Source organism: Engystomops pustulosus, chromosome 2, assembly GCF_040894005.1.
Source record: "Engystomops pustulosus chromosome 2, aEngPut4.maternal, whole genome shotgun sequence".
Taxonomy (NCBI): domain Eukaryota; kingdom Metazoa; phylum Chordata; class Amphibia; order Anura; family Leptodactylidae; genus Engystomops; species Engystomops pustulosus.
In genome coordinates this window covers 108479226-108500268 of record NC_092412.1, presented here as the reverse complement: position 1 = coordinate 108500268, position 21043 = coordinate 108479226, and the positions used below count along the sequence as shown (strand labels likewise).

Sequence of the window (21043 nt, the reverse complement as noted above, 5' to 3'; positions counted from 1 at the left end):
AATTTATGAGTTTTAATAAGAGGTCGACCACATTTTCAAAAAAGGTCTTCTTTTTCAATAAACTTTGGAGACACCAGTGGTATAAGTGAATACAAGAAAGTATGTAGTGTACGTTCTCAGAGAAATATGGCTCTCATCACCCTTTCTTCTTATCACCTTATCTTAAATTTCTGTGAATTCTGCCTTCCAAGCAATAAAAAAGAAGCTTACTCATGTCCTGATGGAGGGAGCAGCAAGGCAAAGGAGCAAAGGCTTCCCATGCAGAAGGAAGTGGACTCCAAATTCACATACAAGGCTGTAGAGCTGTTAAATAATGAATATTACGTGAATGACCACAAACCGTGTTACTGCACATGTACAGGCACTGGGCCACTGATTTCTGCAGTCTGTCGAAAGAATAAAAGCACAGGGTGACATGCAAAAAAAAGTTTAAGAATTTAAAATACTTTAAATCGTGAATTATTAAAGCCATATAGCTAGAGATGAGCGAGCACGAGTGCTCGTTATTCGAGACAAACTTTTCCCGATGCTCGAGTGCTCGTATCGAATAACGAACCCCATTGAAGTCAATGGGAGACTCCAGCATTTTTCACTGAAAGAACACATTGAAAGAAGAACACTGAAGAACACATTGCAGAATTTTGCAGTTGTTTTCACTGAAAGAACACATTGAAGGAACACAGAGAAGAACACATTGTATATGTTCCGTACATCATCTAACTTATCTGAAGACACGCGTGCAGAACGGTGTTCTTCATGAAAACATCTGCAATGTGTTCTTCACACATATTGTTCTTCACATACTATTGTGAAGATCACCGTTCTGCACGCATGTCTTCGGATAAGTTAGCAGATGTATGGAACATCTGCAATGTGTTCTTCACTGTGTTCTTTCAATGTGTTCTTCACTTAAATGATCCTGTGTTCACTGTGTTCACTGTTTTCATCGTATGCTTGACTGTTCTTCACTGTCTTTTCTTAATTAAATGCTCGATCTCGAGCAGGGGAAATACTCGTCCGAGCGACGAGCCTTTCCGAGTATGCTAATACTCAAACGAGCATCAAGCTCGGACGAGTATACTCGCTCATCTCTACATATAGCTTTCTGAAGTATGATATAAAGTATGACTCCACAATCTTAAATTACTCCAGATTCATCAATCATTCATCACCCAGCGAGATTTATCTGCCGCAGAATATGATTGTGTAGTTTAACTCTGCACTGATCTATTCACTGACACTTTCATAAATCTCCCTCAGGGTCGGTAAATATAATTGTGCACAGTCCCGGGCTATAACTGTCCTTCCATATGATTGTTTATTTTAATAGTTTTATTGAATATGTGTATTCAGTTCAACCTAAACCCTTCCATGAGTTTATTTAATATATCATCTAGAGAGACATGAGTCTCTTATTTTTGATGCTCATCTAGAAATTACAGTCTATTGTTTTTGCTGTTATCCACATTTCAGTTCCAGAGGAAGCACCGCCGCACAAGAGTAACAAGGTCAAAAAAGCTAAGCATAGAAAATAAAAGTGTCACACAGGCTACCTCCTATGGGAGGAAAACAAGAGGCTACTGGATTCTTGAAATCTAGTGCTTGCTGATAAATCTATTAAGAGATAGTTTAAAATATTAACCGGGCCCTTTCCTGTTTTTTCATGTCCATTTTTCACTCCCCACCTTCAAAAATCTATAACTTTTATATTTTTACAAGTAAAGAGCTGTGTGACGGCTTGTTTTCTGCGTAACAAATTGCACTTCATAGTGATGGTATTAAATATTCCATGCCATGTACTCGGAAGCGGGAAAAAAATTCCAAATGCAGTGAAAATGGTGGAATCATTTTTAGGACTGTATGACCTTTTGATCACTTTTTATATATTTTTTAATATTTTTCAAAATGGCAAAAAAGTGCCATTTTCGACTTTGGGTGCTATTTTCCGTTACGGGGTTAAACGCATTGAAAAACCGTTCATATTTTGAATCAGCACATTGTAATGAAGGGGTTAAAACAAAATAGCCTCGGGTCTTCGGAAGACCCAAGGCTACCATGGAGACAGACCGCCCATGACGGATCGCCCATGTGCCGCTATCTTTTTGAGGCTGCCGGCAGCTTTGCTAGCACCGATCGCAGGTGTTACCGGTAAGCCTTTGCTGCAATATGCAGCAAAGACTTACCGGCTATGGAGAGGGATCAGCCCGTGAGCCCTCTCCATGCAGCACGACCCGACCGCCACCGTGAATACACGGCGGGCGGTCGCGAACTGGTTAATATTATAGATTAAAATATTTTCTCATAAAGTTACAAGGAACATTGAAAAATAGCCAAATGTGTATTTCTGTAAACAATTTTTTTTTTCGCAGATCTTAAAAGGAGAACTAGAGATGAAAAAGAAGTCAATGGAAACACTATACAATTTGAGTCAGGATCTCCTTTCCTCTTTGAAAAATACAACAGTGTCTCAGAAACATGACACAAGGTTAGATGATTTTGCCAAGAGGTGGGATAACCTTGTACAGAAGCTGGAGAACAGTACCAGACAGGTTTGTACATTTCATGTATATATTTGATTTAAATAGTTTACAAGAAAAACAATCTATTGCCTTATTTCTGACTTTTTATATTCTGAATTATTTATATGTAGGATATAAAAATGAAGAAATATTGCAAAAGCATTTACAGACAAGGACAAAATTGTTGGTACCCCTCATTTAATATAAAAAACCTCATAATGGTCAAAGAAATAACTTGAATCTGTAAAGTAAAAATAAATAAAATTTATATGAAAATGAAAGGCAGACGTTGCTTTTCAACCATGCTTCAACAGAATTAAAAAATAAATAAAACTTATGAAACAGGCCTGGATAGAAATCATGGTACCCATGAAAAAAATTTGAGCTAGGGAATATGTTAAAACAAGGTGTGTCCACTAATGAGCATCAGTCAGTGGCCTGTATACCAGGCTACAGCTACTCACAGCCATTTGGTGACATGGTACGTACCACCCTCAACATGCAGTGGAAGTGAAAGAAACATATAGACAAGAAAGTTAAAGGTTGTAAGACCATCTCCAAGCAGCTTGATGTTCCTGTGACTACAGTTGCACATATTATTCAGAAATTTATGATCTATAGGACTGTAGCCATCCTCCCTGGAAGTGGCCGCAGGAGGAGAATTGATGACAAATCAAAGAGACAAATAATATGATTTTTAAAGTGCTGCAGAATTTAATTATATTATTATTATTATATAATAATAATAATAATAATAATTATTATTATTATTATTATTATTATTATTATTATGAATGGTAACCAAAAACACAGAAAAACTTCTAAAGAAATTAAAGGTGAACTTCAAGCTAAAGGTACATCAGTGTCAAATTGCACCATCCATTGTTGTTTGAGCCAAAGTATACTTAATGGGAGACAAGCAAGGAGAACACCATTCCTGAAAACAAGTCATAAAAAAGCAAGATTGAAATTTGCAAAACTACATGTTGAGAAGCCACAAAGCTTCTGGGAGAGTGTCCTATGGACAGATAATCCTAAAACTGATCCTTTTTGGCAAGGCAAATAAGCTCTATGTCCACAGAAGGATAAATTAAGTTGAAAATTAATCTTGAAAAGAGCATTGTCCCTAATTTGAAACATGGAGGAGGCTCTGTGATGTCTGGGGCTGCTTTACCGCATCTGGCACAGGGTGTCTTGAATCTGTGAAGGGTACAATGAAATCTCAAGACTATGAAGGGATTCTAGATAGAAATGTGCTGCCCAGTGTCATAAAGCTTGGTCTCAGTCATAGGCATAGGTCTTGCAACAGGATAATGATCCAAAACGCACAGCTAAATACACCCAGGAATGGCTAATATCTTCTATGAGCCCGGGACCTAAATCGTATTCAGCATCTTTGTAGGGAGCTGAAACATGTCATCTGGAAAAGTTACCCTTCAAACCCCAGAATACTGGAGTAGTATGCTCCTGAGGGGGTGTTGAGGTCTCATTGACAGTTACAGAATTCGTTTGATTGCACGGATTGCCTAAAAAAGTTGTTCAAGCAAATACCGTATATACCGGCGTATAAGACGACTTTTGAAGACAGAAAAATCTTCTGTCTTCTCTGGGGTCGTCTTATACGCCGGTAATCGTCTTATACGGCGGGTCCCGGTGCATGGAGAGGGCTCACGGGCTGAGCCCTCTCCATAGCCGGTAGGTCTTTGCTGTATATTGCAGCAAAGGCTTACCGGTAACACCCGCGATCGGTGCAAGCACCAATCGCGAGTGTTTGCACAGCGATGGCTGCCGGCAGCCTCAAAAAGACATACTCACCCTCGCGCAGACATCGGGGGAGCAGCTCAGCATATCGGGGCCACCGGAGGGTGAGTATATAAGTTTTTTTTTTTTTTGTGCTGTATACTACTGGGGGCAGTGCTGTATACTACTGGGGGCATAGCTGTATACTACTGGGGGCATAGCTGTATACTACTGGGGGCAGTGCTGTATACTACCGGGGGCAGTGCTGTATACTACCGGGGGCAGTGCTGTATACTACCGGGGGCAGTGCTGTATACTACCAGGGGCAGTGCTGTATACTACTGGGGGCAGTGCTGTATACTACCGGGGGCAGTGCTGTATACTACCGGGGGCAGTGCTGTATACTACCGGGGGCAGTGCTGTATACTACCGGGGGCTGTGCTGTATACTACCGGGGGCAGTGCTGTATACTACTGGGGGCATAGCTGTATACTACTGGGGGCATAGCTGTATACTACTGGGGGCAGTGCTGTATACTACCGGGGGCAGTGCTGTATACTACCGGAGGCAGTGCTGTATACTACCGGGGGCAGTGCTGTATACTACCGGGGGCTGTGCTGTATACTACCGGGGGCTGTGCTGTATACTACCGGGGGCTGTGCTGTATACTACTGGGGGCTGTGCTGTAATGGTAATGTTGTTGTTGTATGTCTTATGTTCATGAGCGACAGTTTTCCTGCTATATACCTGCATGTCATAAGAATTTACATTAAAAAAAGGACCATGTTAAATTCAAATCTGTTTTTTTTTAAATTTTTACCGGTGTTTTGTATGCGTTGGAAAAGGGGTAGTCTTCTACGGCGAATATATCTTAAACTCTATATTTTAAACAGGAAAGTAGGGGGGTCGTCTTATACACCAGGTCGTCTTATACGCTGGAATATACGGTAGTTAATTTCTTTCCAGGCTTGTTTCATGATTTTTTTTTTTTTAATTCTGTTAAAGCATGGTTAAAAAGCAATGTCTGTCTTTCATTTGTTTATTTTCATAGTTATTTAATTAATTCCATTGTCAGATTTAAGTTTTTCTGTGACCATTGTCGATTTTTCTTTTATTAAAAGAAGGGTACCAACAATTTGTCCACATACCTATATGTTTTTATTGCGGTTCTACTGAATAAATGCAGATCACCATAGAACACTGTCTGGTAGATTTGCTCAGTTTAAGGGATATATTTTCTTGCGTAATAGCCATAATAATGGCTAATTTAGACAGTTTTTAAAGATGGATATAATTGGCTAGTTGTCAACTTTATTAAGAATCTGAAAACCCATGTAAGGACTCAATGGGAAATGGTACCTACACCTGCATTTATTTTAAATGCAAGGTATGAATAGGTTGAACAAAGTTCTATGGAAATATAAGATAAAGGTAACCCATCAGCAGAAATTGACATAAAGAGTAAATTATGTAACGGCTGATAACAAAGACACAGACATCGCTTGCTGTATGTAAGGAGATCTGAAAGACCCCATTTTAATGGGAGGTACAACTTATAAAATGATTTGTAACATGGAAGTCAGTGCAGCTGCACCAAAAAAAGATCCCAGAGCAAGCCCCTGTTAAATACCTGTCCAAGCCGCGGAAATCCCGAAAAAGAGGGAAAGTCCAACAAAAGTGTGATCTGTGATCCTTAGTAAATGAACCGGCATCAAGGGGTAATACTAATAAACTCTCTCAAAGTCAGGTTCATGTCAATCATAGCAGAGGGAACATATTCAGTGTTAAACCCTGTGACTTATAGATCCAATTTTCATCTCCCTTCACAAAGGATTTTCCAAATGATGCCACCATGCTGGGCAATGAAAGAGACACACTGATATCATTTTGTTAGGCCACTTTCAGCTGACAAGTTCCCCTTAAATACTTGGATAAAAACTTACTCCAGTCTGACAAAAGACTGAAACGTACTGAAAGACACCAAACAGTGTTAATTTTGAATTTCATTCCAATTTAAATCCAGGCTTTCCTAGCGTAGAATGAACTATTTTTTTATTGTGCGTTATTTTAAAAATAACTGTGCTAGTTTTAAAAAGGATAACCCCTGGAACAGAGGTTTGCAAAGCTGTGTAGGTGAACAATGTAATACTTCTGTGAAGCTGATGCAGACCTGTTCAAAGTCCAATCACTGGTAAACTTCTGTTTTCTAAGCATAGAATGAGCACTAATGCTTAAATAGCATATTCCTCCATGCAGAGATATTTAAATAAACATCAGATGGAGAAGAAAAAATGGTTTCCTTAAACCAGAGATAGATAAATACTACTATTTTCAGCTTTACGGCTACATGGAGTTCTGATTCATATGCGTTTAAATGTGGTCTGAAAATATACCCAAAGCACCAAGCGACAAAATGAATGTTTGATTCCATATCAGTGGTCAACAATTTTTTTCAGCCGAATAACCACATTCTCGCAATAGATATAGCAAAATATCTAGCAAATGAAAGCCTTAAAATAAAACTTGCTACTTGCTGTCATGGTAAACTTTGCTACATCTGCATTTCAAGTGATTTTGAAGTAGCACTAGTTATTTTTATTTATTATTCTGAAAGCATATTATGTAAATATTAACAAACACAATAGGGGCTTGTATCATTATTTCTGCTAGGCAAATTGTCTCAATTTTGGGTTTTTGCGACTTTTTTGCAACATTTTACTCTGTCGTTTTTCAAGTACACCTTAGTCTCCACCTTGTGCAGTGTGCCTTATGTATATCCTTGTTTCCCATATGTTCCGTGCGACTTTTCACTTTTGTATCACTTTTTTGGCCTACTTTTGCGACTTTTTAGGCGCAAATCTGCACCTGGTCCAGGGCAGGTGCAAAGGAAGGATTTTTTTCATGGACCCTATTTTAACATGTAAATTTCACATGCCTTAAATGTTTAAAATTTTGCACAGTAACCTGTTTTTTTTTTTAATTCAGAAATGTTTGCATTTACATTTTTTTTAAAATGTATTGGCTACTTCTAAGGGTGAGGTCACACGAAAGCATTTTAATTGAGCTTTAATTGCATTTTGAAACCAATTATAACAGTTGAGGATAGGTGATTTGCCTTATTACATTACTGTTAACATTTGCGTTTACAAAACATAATATAAACATGAAGTTAACACATGTGTCTACATTGCATTTACTATGCGTTTTGTAAATGAAAATTCTAACAGTAATGTAATTAGGCAAATCACCTCTCCTTAGCTGTTGTAATAGGTTTCAATACGCAATATAAAATGCAATGTGTGACCGCACCCATAACACCACGTGTGACCGCAGTCTCATATGTCATGATCTCTCTGGGGTGTGACTAGAGTGTTTAAAAATGCAGTACACAGCCTCAAATCCCAAATTAAGTCAATGTGGATTTGAAACATTCGCGACAAAAAGTCTCAAAAAGAATCCAAAATTAGTGCATGCTAGGAAAGGGAAAACTGAACATGTATCACAAGTAAAAAGACATGATCATACATAATGCGCAAAAAAGAGATGGCAAATGTCTCAAAAATTCACCATAGAGAGATAAAACTATGATACATGTCCCCCAATTCTTTACAAATCAAGCAAACATTTATGACTTTTGTCTACAGTAGTAGTCCGATAATCATTGCCATTATCTGGACAAGATATAGTAAGTCCACAAGTCCACAACACTCACTCCCCCCCCCCCATCTCCAATGGGTTGTAAACTTTCTCCTGTTTGGGATCAATTTTAAACACACAGTTTTGTACACTTAACGGGGTGGACATACTATATATACTTTACTCACCTCTTCTGGTCCATGGTCAGTCTGAGCCGTACCCCTGTTTGGTTACAGGGATAGGGTTAAGGTTAGGACACCTCTGCTCCAGCAACTTCCAGAAGCTTGGCATGCCTACCCACTTGATATAATACTGACACAGGAAACAGGTGGGCCTGTCAGGCCACCAGAAGTTACCAGAGTGGAGGTGCCAGAGTAAATGCTTAATTTTTTTATAGCCCTCCCAGCCCATATTCTAAGTTTTTCAAATAGTTGGAACAACTCCTTTAACCTTAATTTGGTGGGTTGAGGCTTCTCCTTTCCAGACCTTCTTTAACCCTGCGATGGAGTAGTCCCTTTTACAAAACTAACTGAGGCATAAGGCATAAGATTGTAAAAAGTTGCTATTATAGTGTGGATGACTATGTTGTGTATGTCATATATACTAGTAAAGTCTTGTAAGGCATAATACTATAAACTAGTCCACATGTAGTTGTGCAAAAACACTTGCTCAGATATACCAGATATACCAGTTTTCTGCAGAAGCATTTTGGAAACATGGATACATAGGGTGTGATCTAACACACAATGGGGGACATGTGTCTTTATTAATGCTTCTTTTTTCTTTTTTTTGTGACTTTGTTTTTCTGCGATGCAACTTTTGCTGTTGTTTCTCAATTACACCCGTTGCCTGCACCTTGTGATTATGTATCTTTATTTCCCAGATGTTCCGTGCAACATTTCAGTTCTGTATGATTTTTTTTCTCTATTGTTGAGACTTTTCAGGCAAATCTGCACATGGTCCTGGGCAGGTGCAGGTGAAGGATTGTGTGCAATATTGATGCACAGCTACTTTCTACACAAGGGCATTATACTGTGTATGGCAGGATATGGCATGTTTTTTTTCCCTTGGACCCTGTTTTAACATGTAAATTTGAATTAATTTACATGCTTTATTTGTTTAAAATTTTGCACATAAACCTGCTGTGCTTTGAAAGTTTGGGATGTTTTTTTTTTTCATTTGTAATTTTTTAATTCACAGTTTAATGAAATGCATTGGTTACCTCTAAGGGTGCGGTCAAACGTGGCATTTGTGATGCGATTTTAAACGCATTGCAAAAATACATGCATGTGGGTGGCTAAAAATTATTTTTTTTAGCTGTAAAAATGTTGACACAGGTGCTTACACTTCTAACAATGAAGAGAAATGCTTAAAAAAAAAAAAAAAGCATGGTAAAGTGTAAAATGCATATGTTTCCGCAATGCTTTTAAAAGCTCATCACAAACGCCATGTGTGACCGCAGGCTCATGTGTTGTCATCTTCCTTAGGTGTGGCTAAAGTTCTCAAAAATGCAGGCCATGGCCTCAAATCAGAAATTTACAGTAGTGTACACTCCATGGCTTGTTTGTCTGTGAGGATTTGAGAGATTTGCAACAAAAAGTAAAAAAAAAAAGGCAAAAGTTGGTCCTGCCAGGATAGGAAAAGCTGAACATTTATCACAAGAGAAAAGACATGATCATACATAAGACGCAAAAAAGGCCTACACATTATACACAAAAAAAAACAACAACTAAAATACATGTTGCTCAGTAAATTTTGAATGCAATGTATTGTAAGTTTGATTTTAGGGTGGCTATGTTTTTGTCTTGCATCGTTAAATAGAAATTTAGAGTGGAAAGCACAAGATTTTTCTTCGCATTGAGTAACTCCATGCAACTTTGACAAGCTGACACTTTTTACATATGTATCACAATATTTCCTTTCTTCTGTAGCTGATACATTTCTATTTAAACCTTTTATTGTAATAATAACAAAATAGTGATGATAAATTGTTAAATTGTTTACCATTTTCTCTCGCACAGTATTTTTAAACAATGTATCTGCAAGAGTGTGTAGGCATGTCTTCTATCTTACATGGCGCCTAAGATTTATATTTTAGAAAAGGGCATTTCTAATGTCACTTACATTTAATGATAACTTAAATTACAGTGACTATTCTGATTTTTACATTTACTGCTTTATGTGAGGCTGTGTTTATGTACTGTGTTTTGCTAAAATGTGTAGGAGTAGGTAAAGGTCATGAACATCCTTGATGTGCAGGGTTACTTTTCACCATATCTTTTGTTTTGTGTTGGAAAGGGATTTAATTAAAACTTTACTCTATTTACTCCTTACAAAATTGAATTTTTCATTTTAATATTTGAAAATCTGTTTCCTTGCCTGGGATTGTTATAAGCGTACATTTAATGAGGACATCAGGTTGTTTGCAGCTATCTTATCTTAATTGAGAGGTGTAAGGGGGCACCCCTTGGTTATTAGCCAAATAACAAGCCATTTTTGAGAATGTTTTAGCCATTGGAACAGATTTATCTCTGTAATTTGCTGCCTTCACATAATACTTCACACAACAATGATTTTAGAGATGATCTACAACCTTCTAAAGATGACCCTGGGAAACTGGGAGTGGGAGTACACGGTCCCCCCCAGGCTAAGTCGGGCACTAGGAGGAGGCACAAGAACATGCCAGAAAGGTGTTCAAAGAGTCATATAAAGCTTCTACAACCTCCTGGTTTTACCACACAGCCCCAGAATTGCCCAATTTCTCTTGCCAAGTACATGCTCGAAATCCTTGACCATTGAGTTGCTATGAGAAAGAGAATCAGGTTTTGTGTAAGTATTGGAAGATAGTGGAGGCTCTATTGAGCCACTTGAGTCCTTTCTTGCCTGTTGCTATGCCTTTGTTTCCGCAGAATTTTTTGCTAAGACCTGAAGGCTTTTGAAAGTAGCAAAAACAGCTTCAGTGGGTCAGTCAAGGCTTACATGGCTTCCCAGTCTCAGATTTGCTGTATGATGAATCACAAGGAAATTTTGATATGTGCAGAACCAGTTTTCAGGAAATTCAGTTTGAAATCATCTTCGTCCAATGTGTTTCTAATAGCTTTGCTTAAGTGACTCTGAACAGGGTTAGATGACAATTCAGAATGCAATGGGAGAAATAATTTATTGAGCTAAGTATCTATTCTGCCTAATAAATACCCAGTAGGATTTTTTTCAATGTTCCATTGAATTACTGTGCCTATGAATTCACGCAGGAGGGGAGGCCATTATACAGATGCTTTCAGGCTTTAATTATGGTTGAGCTATGGCTTTCACTTTTTGATGCCAAGACAATAACCATGGGTAATTTGGAAATATTTTTCCAACAGATTATGTAAATTATAACAATATGCAGGAAAATATTCATACTATTTTTCATTTACAGACCTCAGTGGCATAAAATACATTTGCATAAACACATATTATTTTACAACACTGTTTGTAAACTTCCAGATGTCTGTTTTTACTGCATATCTGTCATACTAAATGTTTAATGGTCTTAATTAATCTTTAATCAAAATATTATATTATGCAATGGAAATTCACTGACTACACATAACAATTATTGAATTATTAGAAAATGTATTTAATGAATTTGCTCAACCCCTTCATCCCTTACGGTTACAATCTTTTGAAATTTTTGTACTAATCTAATTATCAATTTGTGACATGGGGAATAGTTTAGGGCAGTCAGTCTGTTTTCCCCTATCTCTTTAATGTTACTCAAACTATCAGACTGGCAGATACAGCACAGCCAGACAGGTAGACTTTCTAAACCTTGTTTATTACACAGTCTATCCAGACCGTAAATGACATAAGACCTTAGGCCACAAATGGACTTAACTGATCTCTTCCATTGGCATTAATCATAATTAATAAAAAAAAATAGCTTAAAGGTATTCACCAGGCTGGAGATTTGTTTTGATACTGATGATTTATTCTCACAATAGGCCATCAGATAAGTAAGGATCTAACACCAGGACTGCAGGATGATAAAAATGTCACCACTGCCCTCAGCATCGCAGGCTAGCCTTGCATCATAAAATAATTTCAATTCATAAAGTCAATTATTGCTACAGCTTGGAATGCAAAGGTTGAAGTCTTCCCCACCCACATATTAATTGCAACTAGAAGCAGCAGAAACATTTGAGAATGGCTTTTGCTATAGTTAGAATTGCTAGCACTTTAGAGGATCCCCTGGAGACATTTTGCAACAATTTGGTCCAGTGAGTCGCTGAAGCATGAAAACCCTCCTTAGAAAAAAAAATGCCAGCCCACTCCACAGCCTGACACACCCCAATCATTGCCCCTCCTATCTGACTTGCCACGGTTGTGGCATAAGAAAGGAAGGATTTGCAACTTGCATGTCTGTACAAGCCATTATAAATAACCCATGTTTATATCTTGTTATTTTGGTGAGGCTAGATAGCCAAGTGTACAATGATGTGGCAACTATCTCCAGACAGATGATGTTTTCAATAAAAAATAAAACATTTTACAAAATTCAACCAGTTTAACACTTTTTCACCCTCTGTCTACCGAGAACACATGCACACTTGGCGTGTAAGTGTGCATGTGTAGAGGTTTGTAAGGATTCAAGTGCTTAACTACTTACTTATACTGTAAACACTATTGCTATTTTAACTGAATGTGTTATTCATTACAGTTTTACTGCTTCTATTTTACCATTTAGTAATTTAGTAATTTGGGATGAGATTTTCTGTACTCATGAGATTTAGGTGACATTACAGATGTTTAGAACAAGCAGCTTTAAATGTTGCTATTAGCAGAGATAAAAAAAATCAGACATTTCATTCTGTTGATCTCTAAAATATCAACCCACTTAAAATGTTTTCAAATTCCCAGCTGAGCACATTTAGGCATAAAATTGTACTCATCATTTTACAGTTATAAGTTATTGAGCTGCATTGATCAAAATGAGACATATGGATACAGTTCTAGGAATAATAAAAAAAGTCCCACCTTTGAGAGTTGAATTTGCCAACTGCCAACTCCATAAATAAAATGAACCATAAAAACACCTGAGGGTTTATGAACATATTTATTATGAAATGAGCACAGAAATATCTTGATAACTTGCAACCTTTTTAACGCTGATGTAAAACAAATGTATGCAACAAACTGTAACACTACACAATACATGAAATAAACAGTTGCAGAAAGCTTTAAAGCTTTGAGTATTTTGCCTCACACTTAAAGAACAAAATAGACAGCATCAGGGAAAGCTTCAACGTTCAAATCCTGAAACCCACCTGAAATATCCAATGCCCCTTCCATTTAAGTAATTAAAGAACTACTCTTCCCTTAGTGATATTGTCAAGCTCACATTTCACTTATTGTGCTTTTGACCCAAATCTATTGCATCTTTTACCTAAACTTACCACTGTGCTTATACCAGCTTTAACTCACCTCTTTACATTTTACACTGGTATTGTTTCATCTTTATTTTAACATGCAACTGTCACACCCATCTCTAGACCGATCCTCTCTGCTGAACTATAGAACTATCTAACTACTTCCATTTGGAACAAAACTCCTGGAACAATGAGGCACATAAACATACCCGTCCCAGTCACGATCCCCGATCTGGACTGTCCGACAATGATGCACTGTGCCGCGATCCACGTAGATCCTGCACCAGATATCCTATGTCGCTCCCCGCTCAGGTCTGCCGAAGTTCACCTTCTTCTTCCCGGGTTCTTTTAAGTGCTTGGTTTGTGACCCAATTTTAAAGTTTAATCCTGCGGTTTGTCCGAATTCGTGGGGTCGTCAAATGGGCCGCCCCCAATTTGTCACATGAAAGCCGGCGCAATTGCACCAAAATCTAATCGAGTGCGACACAATGCCATTCTAAATCCCTGTCTCGATCCCCAAAAAGTCAGAAAACCTGTATACTTTTTGGGGGCAGGCTGTATACTTTTTGGGGGCAGGCTGTATACTTCATTGGGGCAGGCTGTATACTTCATGGGGGCAGGCTGTATACTTCATGGGGGCAGGCTGTATACTTCATTGGGGCAGGCTGTATACTTCATGGGGGCAGGCTGTATACTACTTGGGACAGGCTGTATACTACACCCTCGGCTTATACTCGAGTCAATAGGTTTTCCCATTTTTTGTGGTAAAATTAGGGGTCTCGGCTTATACTCGGGTCGGCTTATACTCGAGTATATACGGTAAGACCTTAGGCCACAAATGGACTTAACTGATCTTAATTGATGTCAGAAAACCTGACATAAATGCGGCTGCGGGACCCTTAGTAATAAGCCCCAATATGTCCACCTGCAACTGTACTCCTACCTTTCCTCCAAATAGCTTTTTGAGAAACTACAATCTGGTTTTCAACCCAATCACTCCACTGAGACTGCCTTAACCAAATTCTCCAATTATCTACTACCTGTCAAGGCAAAACACCATTACTCTACTCTCCTCCTTCTTATCCTGTACTTCTTAACCTGTGCACATTCAGTCCCTTACTATGACCTACCATATCCATCTCAAGAACATCTTTTGCATCTCATACAGCTGCAATCAGTCTACAAAACTGATAGTCCATGCCCTCATCATCTCATATTGGACTACTGCAATATTCTTCTCTATGATCTTCCAGCTAACTCTCTAATACTCCTTTAATCCATCCTTAACTCTGCTGTCTGGATAATCCATCTCTTTTCCTACTTCTCCTCTGCCCCTCCTCTCTGCCAATCTCTCCAATGGTTACCCATTGTACGACAAATTCAGTTTGAAATACTGACCATAACTTACAAAGCAGTCCACAACCCGGCCCCCCAATATATCTCTGAACTAATCAGCCAACACCATACCACACATAATCTTAATTTTTACTGGACCTTCTGCTCACTCTTTTATCATCCTCTCTTCACTTCATCAACTCCAGGATTTCTCCTGTACATTTCCCATACTCTGAAACTTTCTACCAAAATGTATTGTTGTACTGTGCCCCACCTTCCAAACTTTCAAATGTAATTTAAAACCCCATCTGCTTAGGATTGCCTACAACACACAATAACTGCTGCGCTTTGTTTCTCCACCTTGTGTCTCCATACAGATTGTGAGCACTCATGGGCAACACCCTACTCCTACTTGTTTTAGATCTCTTTAGTATTGTATTTGTATTTGCATTTACATTTGTTCTTGCCATAATGCAATGAATGTGAACCCCTTACTGATTGTACATGATAATGGAATAAATGGTGCTCTATAAATACTAATAGTAACAGTGGAACCTGAAAATATTATTTTACAAGAATAAAATCATTCTATTATTTCATTTAAGGGAGCTTTTTCAAACCTTTCTTTTCTGTACATTTTTATATAGACATTACACCTTTAATGTCTTTTGACCATGAAATAAGCTTAACATAAATACTAGTCCCTCACTGTTTCAGCTCATTTCAGTGTTATTTTTCCAATATTTAAAATAAAGAAATCTCCAGAAAGGTTCTTGTAAATAAAATAACTCAACTTAATAGTAGCTTGTGGCTTCCTACACATTGCTCTTGGTGGCTAGAACAAAATTACTATACACATTCTGCAGCATTCCCTTGCTGTGAGCAATGTTAATCCTTATCTTCTCAGTAAAATATATATTTAGTAATGGCTGAATACACTTCACTCCTGGTAGTATGTGGTTCAACTTGGGGCTCAAGTAAGGGAACCACCCCTAATTGTAATTAACAAGAAAATACTTGGCGCTCAAATGTGATGCAAAATTCTTTAATTCAACAAAATGATATTTACATTTGACTTTCTAAAAGCTATCCAAAAATAGCATTTCAGTCACATCACATGACGTTCATCGGAAGCGGATTGCCCATGTAATAGATGAGAAATGATGAGATAAACTTAGTTTGTGCCAATGTAACTGCGAGCATTGCTGCCATGTGAACTAGATGACTTGAATATCATTTTGTTGAATTAACCCTCTTCACGCTCTGTGAAGAGAGTGTTTGAAGAGGGATCACAGGCTGAGCCCTCTCTTTACTGAGGTGAGGTATGCTTCATATTGCAGTAAACACGAACCACTAATACCTGTGGTCGGTGCTAGCATTCCAAGGGCGGCAGCGTGTGGGCACCGCCTTCTTAGTTTCCAATCGTTGCTACCCCAAACATCATCAGGGGGCGGTGATGGGTTGCCATGGTAGCCTCGGATCTTCGTCAAACCCAAGGCTGTCTGGTTTCCGCAGATTTGTTACAAAGAGCTTATTGCAATGATTACTATGCAAAACTGCCATATACTCCAATACAGTGGCATTGCAGTATATGGTAGGAGTGATCAAACCATCTAGGGTTAATATACCCTAGAGGGTCTAAGAAATAGTAAAAAAAAAAGTTAAAAATAATTATAAAATCCTAAAAGTTCAAATCCCTTTCCCTGGAACTGATATAATACGTAATTAGCAGTAGAAATCACAAACACACTGCGTGTAAAATTTCTGATCTATCAAAATATAAAAACAGTTATTGCTAGCGGTGAACCCCATAACGGAAAATAGTGCCCAAATGTCCGTAATGCTACTTTTACACAATTTTAAATCACATTAAAAATATAATAAAAAGGGATCAAAATGTTGCAGTCCTCAAAATGGTAGCAATGAAAACGTCAGCTCATTTCACAAAAAACTACATAAACCAAAGTATAAAAAGTTATTAGAAGATCCTACACATTTGTTTAATTTTTGAAAATGTATTAAAACACAATAAAACCTAAATAAATCTACTATCACTATGATCGTACTGAACCAAAGAATAAAGCAGAGGTGTTAATTGGAGTGTAGAGTGAAAGTTGTAAAAACTGAGCCCACAAGAATCAGCCAATCAGGAGGACACTGGGGGCGGGTGCGCGCGGGCCTTGGCAGATGCGGCCTAGTCGGGAAGCAAGCTCTTTGAGAGGTAAGTCCGGGCTGGGGAGTGTAGTGCCGGGGGGCACGGATGTGCCTGCGATCCGCGACAAGGAGGCATCTGTGACAGTACCCCACCCTTTAGGGCCCCTCTTCTTCTTCTGACTCTTCTTTCATCTCCTCCAATTCTTCATGGAGACAGAACACCTAAGGAGGAGAATGGGGACTGACAGCCGTGGATCCTGGAATGGCACTTGGAAGGCTGGAGACTGGAATAGCTCTGGGAAGCTGGAGACTGGAATGGCTTCTGGGAAAGCCGTAGACTCTGGAGAGGCTTCTGGGAAAGCCGGAGACTCTGGAGAGGCTTCTGGAAAAGCCAGAGACTGGAGCGGCTTTTGGAAAGCAGGAGCCAAGCGAGACAGACGTGGAAGTCGACCTTGAAGTTGCTGGGAGTCAAGCAGTTGATGAAGTATGGAAGCTGTCACTGCGGGAGATGGTACGAGGCCCGCAGTGATAGCAAAGGTACAGGGATGTTCAGGAAATAGTCCAAGCCTGGGATGACAGCAGGAACATGGAGTCGTCTGGAAACGCTCGAAGACATGAGCGTCTGGGAACACTGGTGGGTAATCACTTCAACAGGAACCGCTGTGGGAAGCAAGTAGTGGAAACCTTGGAAGTTCCAAAGAATGCGGTAACAATGCTGAAGATCCAGCCAGGAAGGAAGGGAGGTGCCGGTTTATAAAGGGTGAGCCAGATTAGCAAGCGCCAATCAGGAGGACGCTGGCCCTTTAAGGCTGGGAGAGAGAACGCACACATGCCCTAGGAGCAGGAGCTCGGGGCCTCGGCAGATGCAGCCTAGTCGGGAAGCAGGCTCGTGGAGAGGTAAGTCTGGGCCGGGGAGTGCAGTGCTGCGCCGGGGGGCACGGATGTGCCTGGGATCCTCGACAAGGATCGCGGGTCATCCGTGACAATGCTATATTAAACTTTATCTGGCTCCCTGCCAGCACCTGCAGCCAAGTCCTGAGTGTTGCATATTTTAAATAGTAAATAGTCCGCCAGAACATCTGTATAATTGATGCCCTGTGTGCCATGCTCAATAAAAACCGCCAAACCCCTTTCTACGTTATCCCTGCCTTCCCCCTCCTCCTAGTGACATTAATTCTCCACACAAGCAGTCAGCCTTGTATCTCTTACATGCACAGTGAGCAGTGAGCCAATGTCATTTGGAGGAGGGGGAGTACAGGGATATTGGCATCAATTATGCAATGAATTAGGCAGACATTACTATTTCAAAAGCACAACCTCAGGACGTGGATGCGGGTGATGGCAGGGAGCCAGGTAAAGTTTAATATTGCATATTTCTCTAACCAATGAACCCAGAAATTTTATAAAAACATAATTGATGTCTACTGTACATTGCCCTATTCATCTGTATGGTAGTGCCCGAGATAGCTGAGTGATGTTAATGTACATCACTTAACTGGGCTAAATACTGATGGACTGAGTGATGTGAAAATGCTAATGTGTTAAAGTTCTGTTCAAACATGTCCAAAAAAGTTACAACTTCCAATTTTGCAATCCTGTTTCAGGAGTGGTAACACAGCAATGAGGAAATATCTAAATATAGGTTTATTTATAAATCATCATATAAATACTCAGCTTATGGCTGCAACCTTTGAAAATTTATACAATTTGGTCTGAAAAGAACGTTTCTCCATAAATAGCAGCTGTAGATATTAATGATTAACCAATATTGATATTTTAAATACCTTGGGTATAACTGTTATTGTTAAATGTTTTGCTAATTTCGTAGATATAATGTATATATATATATATATATATATATATATATATATATATATATATATATATATATGTACCATGTATATATGTATATACCATATTTTTCGGACTATAAGGCGCACAAAAAATCCTTTGATTTTCTCAGAAATCAAAGGTGTGCCTTATAGTCCAGTGAACCATGCTTACAGACAACAGCTGCCTTGAACTGTGCACAGGTCTGCCACCTGCTGTTCATTCATCCTTATAATCAGGTGCACCTTATAGTCCAGTGCGCCTTATATATGAACCTAGACATTTTAGCAGGTATTTATTGATGGTGCGCCTTATATTCCGGTGCGCCTTATAGTCAGAAAAATACTGTGTGTGTGTGTATATATATATGTACCATGTATATATGTATGATGAATATGACAGCACTTTACATAAGTGAGAAAGACAAAGCAATTATAGCTAAAATAAACCTTTAGCTAAGCATGCTATTGACATTTGAATGTCTGAACTAATGTTAGATTCCTAATTTACATACACATTTAATTAACTAACAGACAAAACCAGGAGTATCTGTAGATAATGACTCCTCAAAACATGTCTATTGCATTGATGGCTAGAATTACATTCGCAAAGCTGTTGGTTAGTAACATGAATCATGTGATAAATGTAAATCTATCTGTCCTCAAAATCCATCTGATTATTAAAGGGAACCTGTCACCTTAATAGGTGGCAGAACAGTACTTTTAGCTGACTGTAATTGTGGTGTAATGGTGTCTGTGTGTCTCCTCTGTATTGGTGCTTTGGCACAAAAAAAGACTTTTAATCCCCATATATTTTCTTCTTAGATCCAGTCAAGGAGGTAGGAGATCGGTTGTATCCAGTTTGTATTTACTCATAGCAATAAAATTTTCATTTGGATTTTGTTTGTTCACATAACAACTTTTTGTACTGTGCATGGACAGTGCAAGAAGTAGGATATTAGGTAATTTACCAATATACACTCACCGGCCACTTTATTAGGCACACCATGCTAGTAACGGGTGGGACCCCCTTTTGCCTTCAGAACTGCCTCAATTCTTCGTGGCATAGATTCAACAAGGTGCTGGAAGCATTCCTCAGAGATTTTGGTCCATATTGACAAGATGGCATCACTCAGTTGCCTCAGATTTGTCGGCTGCACATCCATGATGCGAATCTCCCGTCCCACCACATCCCAAAGATGCTCTATTGGATTGAGATCTGGTGACTGTGGAGGCCATTTGAGTACAGTGAACTCATTGTCATGTTCAAGAAACCAGTCTGAGATGATTCCAGCTTTATGACATGGCGCATTATCCTGCCATCAGTAGCCATCAGATGTTGGGTAAATTGTGGTCATAAAGGGATAGACATGGTCAGCAACAATACTCTAGGCTGTGGCGTTGCAACGATGCTCAATTGGTACCAAGGGGCCCAAAGAGTGCCAATAAAATATTTCCCACACCATGACACCACCACCACCAGCCTGAACCGTTGATACAAGGCAGGATGGATCCATGCTTTCATGTTGACGCCAAATTCTGACCCTACCAATGTCGTAGCAGAAATCGAGACTCATCAGACCAGGCAACGTTTTTCCAATCTTCTACTGTCCAATTTCGATAAGCTTGTGCAAATTGTAGCCTCAGTTTCCTGTTCTTAGCTGAAAGGAGTGGCACCCGGTGTGGTCTTCTGCTGCTGTAGCCCATCTGCCTCAAAGTTCCACGTACTGTGCGTTCAGAGATGCTCTTCTGCCTACCTTGGTTGTAACGGGTTGCGATTTGAGTCACTGTTGCCTTTCTATCAGCTCGAACCAATCTGCCCATCCTCCTTTGACCTCTGGCATCAACAAGGCATTTCCACCCACAGAACTGCCGCTCACTGGATGTTTTTTCTTTTTCGGACCTTTCTCTGTAAACCCTAGAGATGGTTGTGCGTGAAAATCCCAGTAGATCAGCAGTTTCTGAAATACTCAGACCAGCCCTTCTGGCATCAACAACCATGCCAAGTTCAAAGGCACTCAAATCACCTTTCTTCCCCATACTGATGCTCGGTTTGAACTGCAGGAGATTGTCTTGACCATGTCTACATGCCTAGATGCACTGAGTTGCCGCCATGTGATTGGCTGATTAGAAATTAAGTGTTAACGAGCAGTTGGACAGGTGTACCTAATAAAGTGGCCGGTGAGTGTACCTTTATTACATTTTCTGTGATCTAAAGTGTCCATGACCAATCTACCTTCCAGGAACTTATGGTATAGTAGGATGGGAGACTGCTCATGGACAGTAAGAAAGCACATAACACTCCATCTACAACCATTTTATGGACTGGAACGTCTGCTAATGAGGTGAAGGACATTTCAAAAACTTGGGCTTTGCTTTCCATACTAAGAAAGGGAGGCAGAACTTTAAATAGATGTTT

General features: G+C 39.2%; 1 protein-coding gene across 13 annotated transcripts in view; it reads left to right on the top strand.

Annotated features, from left to right (window-relative positions):
• DMD (dystrophin) overlaps positions 1–21043 on the top strand; it is a 1566296-nt gene that overhangs the window by 578198 nt on the left and 967055 nt on the right. For all 13 annotated transcript variants that reach the window (XR_011853162.1, XR_011853161.1, XM_072135922.1 and 10 more), the window contains one exon: positions 2370–2549. Coding sequence is in view for 11 of the 13 variants with exons in the window: in XM_072135922.1 (XP_071992023.1) it covers positions 2370–2549 (180 nt within the window). In the remaining 2 variants the exon portion in view is untranslated. The remainder of the gene's footprint in view (positions 1–2369; positions 2550–21043) is intronic.